The 12,381-nt window shown below is 35.7% G+C and overlaps 1 protein-coding gene across 1 annotated transcript; it reads left to right on the forward strand.

Moving 5' to 3' along the window:
* The first annotated feature begins 9,049 nt into the window (after positions 1-9,049).
* LOC145124588 (uncharacterized) lies at positions 9,050-11,563 on the forward strand. The gene has a single exon (XM_079059996.1). It carries the CDS (start codon positions 9,180-9,182, stop codon positions 11,349-11,351), a length of 2,172 nt encoding a protein of 723 aa, XP_078916122.1. The 5' UTR covers positions 9,050-9,179; the 3' UTR covers positions 11,352-11,563.
* Positions 11,564-12,381: the final 818 nt, after the last annotated feature.

Below are 12,381 nucleotides of genomic sequence, written 5' to 3' on the forward strand. Positions count from 1 at the left end.
TTCTTCCTCACACCTCCCATCACTTCCCTTTCTCTCTAGAACCTCTCTCTAGCCCCGAAACCCCCGGAATAGCCTAGGGAACCTCCCTAGCACGAGGCGGAAGCCCCGGAGCGTCCGACGGCTCCGAGAAGAAGAGATTTTCGGCTGGAAACGCTGCTCCAGCAAAACCCGGTTTTTAATAAAAACTCGTTGTAAGTGAGTTATGCTTACCCTACTTTAAGTATAACTTATGTTTAAGTTCATTATCGTTATTATGAACTTATAAACATGATTTATCATTGATTCCAAGTCGTTATACTGATTGATCTACTTACGGGGATGATGTCTAGGATGTGATTTAGTGAGGTGTTTACAGTGGGATTTACAAACAGTATACTTCGTATACCAAACGGACCCTACCTCCGATATGATCCTACCTGGTTGTTCCTTACTTGATAGATCATGAAGTAGACTTTGAGTTAATGATGAATCTAGACTAATAATTAGTTGCAATAAAGATTAGACTAAAACTTAGCGATAATAATGTTAGGTTTCGTCGAAGGAAAATAGAATCGTTAGAAGCGAAGCGCTGCCCGAATTTGGAAGCATCACTTTGACAAGTGAATGCATACTTACTTTCATCTTACACATAGATATGAATTTGGAATCATCACTTTGACAAGTTAGAAGCGAAGCGCTGCCCGAATTTGGAATCATCACGCTGGTAGCTATGTATTTAGTACCTGATAGATAAACGTTGGTAGCTATGGGCTTAGTACCTATTAGATAAACGTTGGTAGCTATGGACTTAGTACCTGATAGATAAACGTTGGTAGCTATGGACTTAGTACCTATTAGGTAAACACCAGTAGCTATGGATTTAGTACCCGATGAATGAACTTTAGCAGCTATGGAATTAGTGCTTTACGAACGAGCATTGGCAGCTATGGACTTAGTGTCTGTCATATAAACCCTGGAAGCAATGTACTTCGGAATGAACGAATGCAGGATAGATGACTCTTAGGGTAGACCTTTAGAGTAAGGAAGATAATGGGGATGGGTAATTGGGTTGATTGTTTGATGTTTAAACATAATAATTAAATTATTGTGGGTTGAAAACCCTATCTACTCACCGGGTTTCCCAACCTGACCCACTCAAGCTTATTTATATCACAGGTGTCGATATGAAGCTACATTACACTGAGAGATTTAAAAGAGATGTAGATCACTAGTGTAAATAAATGTAAGTTTTGTTTATGCTTATGTTTCTGTATTGACGATGGTATCCCAATGTTTTGAAAATGAATAAAATTACATTTCTTCGGAAATGATTTCATAACGTATTTCTCATGTTTTTTCTGGGAACAAATTCCACAAAACTTTTCTTTAAAAGGTTACTCTGATTTTCAAAATAAAGCATAAACAAATCGGTCTTTTCTGGCCGTGAAAATGGGGATGTCACATATACAAACAATCCTATGTGTGCATGCAACCCTAGTTTGGATCTATTTTTTGCACTATTAGCCACACAACTTATGAACACAAGAGGAAACCCTAATATGCATCTAATAATTTCGAAATACATAAACAAAAGGATTAGATGACATACCTTTGTTGCTATATAGGAATAACAACTAAATCTTGAAGTTCCTTTGCTCTTGAGAACAAGTACCACAAATGTAGTACCTCTAATGGCTCACAAACACACTTGATTGAGAGGATGAATATGAGAGAGATGAGAAAGGGTAGCTTGCTCCAAAAACGGCTCTTCTAGGGTTTCTCCAAGGGTTGGACGAAATCTAGAGCCTAGGGGGTCTATTTATACTTGAGGCTAGCTAGGGTTTCAGGGTGGAAACCCTAATCCCTTAGCTTAGGGCCTAAGCAAGTCCATGGACCTCCTTTCATTAGGCCCTCGGACGAAAACTCCTAGATCCTTCTAGGATTTTCGACCTAGCCCTAATAAAGATGATCCAATGGCCCAAAGTCTCAAGTATCAAACAATTACAAAACAGTCCTTGTACTTTTAACCAGGTCCTTTAATCCCAAAATTAATTCCAAATTAATTTCTGATTAAATACTAATTAATAATATGATTCCAAATTAATATATTATTCATATAATATATTAATAAATCATATTTATTCCCCAATTTATTATTCTTAATAATAAATCATCATCTTTCCTCAACAGTCATCTTGTCTAGTCACCAGTGTGAAGGCAACCCAAAAGGACCATGCTACAATCGGGTCAAGTACATACCAAATATAGTTATGGGCTTAGACACCTAATCCAACAATAAGTTGTGGGCCCGAGGGCAATCCAATTATGTTTTGGACTCAGGAGCAAGCCAAATATGAGATGTGGGCCCGTTACGCAAGCCAGACTCATATTGTGGGCTCATGGGTAATCCAACCTTTTAGTCGTGGACCCAGTGCATGCTGTTATTTGTTATGTTGTCGTGGTGGTACTCCGGGGGAACTCACTAAGCGTTGGCTTACAGTTTCAGTTTTGTTTCAGGTACTTCAGAGGACTGTGGCGAGGTGAAGACGTGACCATACACATCCTTGGTTTTACAACTGATTGGATTTTGGGAGACTCTAATTTTAAATAAGGTTTTGGAAACAATGGTTTTGTAAACACTTCTTTTAGTAAATGAGTTGTTTTGAAAAGTTTAAAATTTGTTGTAATTTTTGGGATGTTATAAAGGAAATATTGAATGTTAGAATAAGGAGTTTCAGGAAAAAGCTCGATAGGAATAAATATGTTTAAACAATGGCATTATATATATATATATATATATATATATATATATATATATATATATATATATATATATATATATATATGTTGAGTACAACTACAAGGGTTTCATATGCCAATGTTTAAACATATTTATTCCTATCGAGCTTTTTCCTGAAACTCCTTATTCTAACATTCAATATTTCCTTTATAACATCCCAAAAATTACAACAAATTTTAATATATATATATATATATATATATATATATATATATATATATATATATATATATATATAGAGAGAGAGAGAGAGAGAGAGAGCTAGGTTCATTTGTTTAAACTAATTATTGTATTATTGTATGCATAAATGTAGGTCAATCAATATTTAAAAAATAAATAAATAATCAAACAAATAAATAAGGGTAATTTAGTAATTTGATAAATAATTTCTACAAATACACTCCTATAATTATGGTAAATACTTTGACCTACCTTTATTCCTTTTTAAAACAATAAACAAATTGTATTCTATCCCATTCGTAACCCTAGCTCCAAAACAGAACAAAGATACGATCGCTGCTTCCTCCTGTTCGCTGCTTCCGATCAATAGCTGCTTCCAATCGGTGGTTCTGCTGTTTTCGCGCACACACACACAATCAATAGGTAAATAAAATGTGAATCTAATCCCTTTCCTCCATTGGCATGAGATCGCATTCACCATCAGGTAATCGCCTCTTTTTGTCGATTCAACCCAATTCCTATTTTCCACCTCTTTATTGAATTGTCGATGTGAAGTTGTTGATATTTATTACTGAATGTGGTCAAACTTATCAGATGCCATCGTCTCCTCCTTCAAATGGTCACGTTTGATTTTGTTATTGATAATTTGTGATTGTGCACCAAACCTGCACTCCAGGTATTCGATGAAAAGCCAGACAAAGTAATTATATTTATGTGTCATTAGTGTTTGTGTTTTCACATAGTGATGCAATGTAATCTGTGTGAGCTTCATTGTGAATGGAGTATATATATTTTCTGATTTTAATTCGTTATTCAGGGAGAAATAGTCAAAGAAGCCATGGAAAGTTCCTCATTAACATGATTCATGGTGATATTGATTTCGTCATCACCGCTAATTTGTTGTTCTTGGTCGTAATAATTCTCTTCAAATCTTCTGTGTATTAATCATTTTGTCTTGGTGTGTGTTAGTTGGGATGGAAAGTTCCTCATTAACAATCGTTGTTGGGAAATTGATTTTATTTGGGACTAATATACATATCAGAATGAGCAGTTTATTGGCTGCATTTTATGAATTGATTCATATTTCAATTTATGTTTTTTTTTCTGATTTAACACTTCATTTATGTGGACATTGCAGGATCTTGACAAGGTTGAATTCTGAAAAGGTATCAAGTATGTTTATGTAGATGATTCAATGGATGATATTGGTGAGATTCCAATTCTATTTGAATGGAATCACGAATTCCAATTCTGTTGGAATGGAATCACGAATTCCAATTCTGTTGGAATCACAGAAGTTGATGCTTGAAAAACGGACCACAAAATTGAAACGAACCACATTATTCTTTTAGAATGTATTAGTCGTTGTTAGATTTTTGATGTTTTCTTTCCCGTTTTGAAAGTTTTTTAGTTTTATTCTTTAACAATAAATGTAATTCTTAACAATTGTTACCCGTATTCTATAAGAAATAATGTATTTTTTGTTTTTATTCTTCAATTGATTGTTCAAGAATTTGTTATTCTACAAGAAGTTTTTAAATTCATGATCAAGAAATAGGTTCAAAAATATTTTTATTATTTACGGTTCAAGAATCTTTTTATTTTTGAATATATTCATAAACATATTCTGTCAGAATGTCCGAATTAAAAACCTTATAATTATTAAAATTCGGATTTTTAAAATTAATAGAATCTATGATCCCTTAAAATATGCAAATTTCTTTTATTAAATATGTATTAATTGACTAAGATACCCTTCTAGTTAAATTGGATGGTATTTTTCAATTATTTTTAATTCAATAATATGAGTTAATCACTTTCTTAAAATAAGTAAAATGATTGGCCCACATTTATGCATACAATAACACAATAATTAGTTTTAATAGAATAACCTAAGCCTATATATATATATATATATATATATATATATATATATATATATATATATATATATATTAAGATAAGAAATTTGGTTTTCCTATTGGTGTAAAATAAGAATAAGATCAAATATGATTTCAAAAGACAAATATCAGGTGCTAATGATAAATTTGAAGAATTAGAAGTAGATAACTAAAAAGAAAATTTAGTTATCCCAATAAGTAGGAAAAATGAATCGACTTCATGATTAAGTAACCAGTCTCCCTAAATAAGAATACCATAAGGTATGAATTTCGAGGATGAAATTCCTAAAACAGGGGAAGAGTGTAACAATTGGGAATTTCCCATCACCAATTGTTACTAAAGATTATCATAAACCGATGATAATGATAGAATCTTCATATTAAAGGAAAATATGATCAGTTAGATGATAGTGAAAGAAATTTTCAGTTAGATAAGGATAATATGGTTAAAAATGAATGACCAAAAAGTTATACGATAGGTAGTGTATTTGGAAAGTACACAACAAAGTGATTCCGAGGATATAAGCGTTGCAAAAATCCGATTCTGATTGAAGGAGTTATGATTTTTATAAAGGTAAAAACCAACCGGGTTGATAACGCTATTAGCGTCAAAATAACGTATAGAGATCGGTTGAGTTTCGACTAATGTCACTAAAAGGAAAAACGTAGTAACCCGTGAGATAAGGACTTTGAAATAAAAAAGGTCAAAAAACGGAGTTCGTATGAAGGAGATACGAGTTTTAGAAAAATATAAAATACGAGTTAAAAACGAAAGTCAAAATTTGACAACGCGACCTTCAAGAAAGTTGTAGTACTAGTAGAGAGCTACACAAATATATAAAGAGGATAAGAAACAAAATTCATATAAGGAAGATATGAATTTTTATAAAAGACTTAGGCGTGCACGCCATGTGTGTGTCATGCCCGGTGTGTGTCATGCACGACACGCACACCTGACACCCAGATTCGTTAAAGATTAGGGTGACGTGGACTATCGTAAGTGTGACACATGGCAATCTCTGGATGGAGCCACGAAGTAAGTGCATGTCGCGCATGAAGTGTGCCACACACACAACCCCTATAAATAAAGGTGCAAACTTTCTGATTTTCCTCATCTCAAACACTCTCTTTACACCTCTCAAGTCGTTCTGGAAATCCTCTTGATGTCACGAAGCTTCGGATGAAATGGTTCAGATACTTCAGAATACGCCGCTAGGGTGAGTACACGACCCCTACTTTCACTATTTTAAACGTTTTACGGGGGGAATACATGCTTATCAAATGATTTTATCAAAATATATTTATCGTTATAAATATCAAATCATTTTGTAAAGCTAAAAAGCCTTAGGATAACATAGCTCTAGATACTATGTCTAGTGTTAAGCTATGATATTATGCCTAAGAGATATGATGCCCAGAAGTCTAGAAAAAGATAATACCTAGATATTATAATGGCCAAATCTCCTAGGATAACGTAGTATCTAGAAGTTATGCTGGTCAAATATAAGGATATGCAATGTACTTAGTTGTTACTCTGCCAAAATATCTTGTTTTAAAATAACCATAATCAGGTATATATATATATATATATATATACAAAGTAATTATGAGATTAAAGATTATAATTAGCAAATATAAGATAAAAGATTATATTGTGATAGTTATAGAAAATCCCTAGGAATGATTAAGATAAAAAATTATAACTATCAAATATAAGATAAAATACTTATATTGCAATAATTATAGAAAATCCTTAGGAAGGATTTAGATAAAAGATAAAAGATAAATACCTAAGGTCAATGTGTTAGTGAATTATTAATTTATCCAAATGCATTGATTAAATTCGGCATTCCCCAGATACCTATGATCGTTAATCAGATCTAGAAAGATATGTATAGATCTATACGGGGTCTGACAACCCCACTAGCGATTGCTAGCTACAATCATGATAGGATAACTTTCTTATTATTCACTATTCGACGTCCGATGAAGCGTCGTGGCGGGGCACAATTAGTCAAACAACGTCGATTATGGGGGCTCATGGTAATACATTAGATCACCTTAAGGTATGACTACCATTAGGGACGCCTTAGAATGATAAATAAAATACGTTGGGATTAGATAAAAATCATAATAAAATATTAAGATAGGATCGTTAGATATCCTGGAAGATAATAAGATAGGATCGCTAGATATCCTAAAAGATAGTAAGTTAAGATTAATAAAATACTTTACGAAAAGTTTATCTGAAAGAAAAAAGATTCTTAAAATAATATAACCCAATAAAAGCCGAAAACTATAAAACTATACAAACTTGTGCACTCACCAACATCATGTTGACGTTTCCAAAAAACGCATGTGTTCCTAGGAAGGAGTAAGAGATCAAGTCAAAAAAGGGTTATCGACATGAAGACTTGTAGATTTCGTAAATGATTGGCGCTCTGTGATTGGGCAATACTTATACTGTCACCACTAGGCATTTACCGCCATTGGCCGGGGAGGGTGTGACAATATCTTCAATGATTGTTTAGTTCAAAATTTGTAGAAGGGTCTTAAATGTATCAGAATGAGTTTGTAGTTTGTGTTTCGGAATGTGTGAGAATAAAAAACTACAATAAAGTATTGTAGTTTGTGCTATGAAACATGTCGTAATGAGCTGGAATGGGCATTCCATAATATATTGAATGAGCCGGGTTGGATCCATATAAGGTCGTATGGTATACTTACCACGAGATGGCTTGTGGTATACGTGGACCACGACCACGACCGTGCACACCATCCCGACCGGTCGTGGTCGATCGTGGTCGTGATGTTCCGTTGTGTGTTCCACGAAATCAAACGAAAATAGTTATTGGTCGATGGTTTGCAACGACTAGTTTCTTTGCAACGTCTTTTTTTTACCTTTCAAACATATTAAACTTCTTCTATAAATATCACACTTATATTAAACATACTCACACAATTTCTTCTTTCTTTTCTCACAAAATCACACACTTCTTTTGCATTCTTCCAAAACCAATGGCTCCTAAAAGGATGAATTAGTCAGAAAATGAAGAAGAGAACTTAGCACGAGCATGGGTAGCGGCTTCAGAAGACCCGGTAACGCCTCCTAATTTTTGGATAAAAGTTGGAAACGTTTTCCATGATTTAATGGGTTGCCAAAGTCGTAGTATTGATTAAATATGTTTGAAGTATCGTGATATGAGGGTTAAATGTCTTGAATTCAATGGTATTTATAACTTTGTTATAAATAACGTACACGAAGGGGACCCGTTTATTGTGGCCATGCACCAATATGAAGACACGAAACACATACCGTTTAAACACGTCAAAGCTTGGCGAAAATTAAGAGAGTGCCCAAAATTTAGTGATTAAAAATAAGCATTAAAAACTAGTTTAAGTTGTTTGTGGTTGCATTTTTAAGGTTTTTTATTTTTTTTTATTATTTTATGTTGTTTGTTTTAAATTAATGTAATCTTGTTTCAATGAATAAAAAACTAGTTTAAAAAAAATATATGTTTTATTGTCTTTTTGAATTAAATTTAATTAAAAAAAATATGTGTTATTGTGTTAATGGATTTTTGAATTAAATTAAAATAAAAAAAATGAGATAGAGTGACATGTTTAGTGGTAGGCATCTCATGTTAATGTTAGGGGAATGTGGTGCTGATGTGGCACCACCACATATATGATATGTGATGGGTATAATGGATGGTCTAATCCAAACGGAAAAAATGGTTATTTTGAGAAAAAAAAATTATTTTTTTAATGAACCAATATAAAAATGATTAGTTTACTTAATTTATTATTTTGTAATTTTGTGTTTAAAAAAATATCAGTATGTCCCACAGAATTTAATTACAAAATTTTTATATTCATATCATATATTAAATTAAAATATATAATATTTTCACTTTTTCGTGGTATAAATCATGATGATTCACAGGTCAAATCTATTTTAAAAAGTCCGTACAAATTTAACCGAAAAGGTAAGAATACAAATAAATTGTGGATAATGTACAACCATACAAAGCGATTTGCTTCTGGAATTAGCCATTTTTCATCTGGCGCCAACATTTATTCTTGTCAATTAGCTGCAAATAATTCAATTTAAACGTGCATGACCTCCGCTTAGATACACTAGATTCTAACTCCATAACCTTCCAAAAAGACATTTATACCCCTGCAACTCTTCTGTTTGTACCTAACCTTTCCTCATAAAAGCCATGTCCTTTTCCGTCATATTAAAAAATTCTGCTACCCTTTTACCTCCCCCACTCCGACCACCATAACTGCAGTTTGAGCTTCAGAGAGAAACCATGGACCCTCATAGCTTCATAGCACGGGCGGAGGCGCAACGGTGGATCGGAATCGCCGAGAAACTGCTCATGGGTCACGACCTTGTAGGATCCAAGACATTTGCGATCCGAGCACGAGAATCCGACCCGAGACTTGAAGCTGCTGATCAGATCCTAGCAATTGCAGATACGCTCCTCGCCGCCGAGAAACGAGTCGCCGGAAGCCATGGCACTCAGCAGCCAGATTATTACGCGATTCTTCAACTCGTTAGGTTTGTTCAGGACACGGAGCACATCGCCGATCAGTACCGACGGCTTGCTGTAACATTAAACCCTCACCAAAACCGGTTTCCGTACTCCGATCAAGCGTTTCAGCTTGTGAACGATGCTTGGGCTGTGTTGTCGAATCCTTTACGGAAGTCTATGTATGATTCGGAGCTTGATTTTCCACAACAGCAGGAGATGAATCATATAGGGTTTAACCTCGAACACCATCACCAGCAACAGCAACAACAACATCAACACCAGCAGCAGCATCAACATAATTTTTTTTCGATCAATCGTATGGGGTCAGGTAATGAACAGGAATTGGTCGAACAACAACGGACATTTCTTCAAACTAGGGTACAGCGGAGTCATCAACAGCACAATTTTATGTCACAATCGAATCCTGTTAGGCCATCGCCGGTGCGTGAGCAGGAGCAATTGTTTCAACAACGCGAGGAGGAAGAACTGTTTCAACCTCAGGTACAACCGTTTCAAATTACGTCGACGCCGCAGCAACAATTACGACCACCGTCACAACCTCCTCAGCCGCAGCTACCTATGCGATCGTCGACGCCGCCTCCTCCTCCTGCAGCATCGGCACAACCTCCGGTGTCTTGGCCACAACCGCCGCCGCATTCACAACCGCAACCACCTATGCAGTCGACGACTCCGTCCCCGCCTCCGCCTCCTGCAGCATCGCCACAACCTCCGGTGTCTTGGCCACAACCGCAACCACCTATGCAGTCGACGACTCCGTCTCCGCCTCCGCCTCCTCCTCCTCCTCCTGCAGCATCGCCACAGCCCCCAATGCCTTGGCCACAACCGGTACCACATTCACAACCGCAGCCACGTATTCGATCGAGGTCTCCGCCGCCTCCTCCTCCTGAAGCACCGCTGCAACCCCCAGTGTCTTGGCCACAACCGCCACCCCATTCACAGCCGCCTTTACATACACAGCCACAATCACAACCGCAGCAGGAACAACATCATCAGCAACAAGATTCGCTGGAACAGAATGGTACCCCTGTCCAGCCTCCTACTCATTCTGATACGAACAATGATGTGAGCGAGGAAGAAAAAGAAACAGTAACCGAGTCAGATTCTGAGAACATCGATTCATCATCTCCTACATTTTGGACTGCGTGTCCTTACTGTCTATACATGTACGAATACCCTAGGGTTTACGCAGAGTGCACCCTCCGTTGTCGCAACTGCGAAAGAGCGTTTCAAGCAGTTCCAGTCCCCTCTCCTCCACCCATAATCGAAGGCCAAGAAGCCTATTTCTGTTGTTGGGGGTCCTTCCCATTAGGGATTTCGATATCAAACCTCGAGAACAACAATGGCAAAGGCACAAACAAATATTGGACATCCATTTCACCTCTCTACGATGTCTCACCTCAAGTTCATTACAATCTAAACGATAGTTCGCCAAAGAAAAGAAGAAATTCGGAACCACGTATCTACATAGATGATGTTACAGATGATATCTTTACAGGTATCTCAGAACCTAGCGACGATTCTGATCTTGATTGGAAGGGCACCGATAACAAAAAGGTGAAAAAGATGAAGAAGAGAGGTCGTAAAAGGAAAGCAAAAGGTGTACATGTTAAGAAAACTAGAAAAAGGAGGAAAAAGATTCTGCAAAACAGTGTAGAGAGTAGCAAAAAGGAAGTAGTTAGTAATAGTAACCCAAGAAGACAATCGGGTCGGGTTGCAAAAGAAATGGGGAAGTTGGATTTGAATGTTGAGTTTAATAACAATGAAGGGGAAGAATCTGGTTCAAAGATGATTGGTGGAAATCGAGGTCAAGGGCAAGGTGAAGAAGATAACATTGAAGGTAATGGTTTCTTTGAAGGACTTGATGAGTTTTTAAGCAGTTTGCCAATACTTTCTGTTGTGAATGAAGAAAAGGTCAAGGCTTCTTAGATCTTAGTGATATGAGGTAAGTAGTTTTCTACCTTTCTTAATGTTATGAATACGCAAAGTTTCCATCTTTAACTTTTTCTGCTTCATATATGTAGAAAAATTTAAAAAACTATATGAAGTTGGATTGTTCTATGGAATCGATATCTACTTACAACTGTTTCTTGGAACTTTAGCCTTATAATATCATCAGAATTCGTCTTATTATTTGCAAATTTGCTCAATTTGTGTTTGCAGTAGTTTTCTTACTAAATAATGAAATGTTATGGCTGCAAAATGTGTTTTACTTAAAACATAAGTTTCCAATTAGTTTTCCAATCAAGTATCAAGAATCCTATACAATATCTGAAAATTTGTAAAAGGTATATCTTTTATAAAGATTTTGGGAATTAAGTTATGAATGTAGGGTTCTAACACACGACATGGCACTACATCACAACAATATCTACTTGCAAAATTCATCTTTTTCTTTTCTATTTGCAAACTTGCTCAATTCATGTACTATGATTGGTGTTGATTGGACCTAAATTTGAACGAATTGTAATTTTTTCCCAAATAAATTACCTCTTTACTCTTTTAGTTTAGTTGTTTTTTTTTTTTAAGAATTTTGGTTCTAGAAAAATTTCTTTTACAATTTTGGTTCTTATTTGAGGTTCTTGTGATGTTTGTTGTCCAAGTTCCATGTAAAATGACTAGTTAGACTGATCGGTGTGGAAGACAACCGCACACCGGGGTGGGTGGCATGTCATCGCGGTGGTGCGGTGAACACGACACCGCCCAGGTGTGCGGTGATGCGGTGGGTATACCGTATGAGAAGAGATTGTCGCACAAAAATCAATCCACCACCCCTCCAACAGTCACTTTAACGGCTACTTTTTAAAAAAAACAATTTTTTTAAACAAAAAACCACTATAAATACCCCCATTCCATATAAGCATTTCACATAACTATAATACATTCTATCACACAAAATACAAACAAAATACAAGCGTGAGATGGTTTTGACTTTTGAGGGCTTTAGAGAAAATCATGA

The sequence above is a fragment of the Lactuca virosa genome, chromosome 7 (assembly GCF_052849685.1).
Source record: "Lactuca virosa cultivar CGN04683 chromosome 7, Lactuca_virosa_CGN04683_v6, whole genome shotgun sequence".
Lineage (NCBI taxonomy): Eukaryota > Viridiplantae > Streptophyta > Magnoliopsida > Asterales > Asteraceae > Lactuca > Lactuca virosa.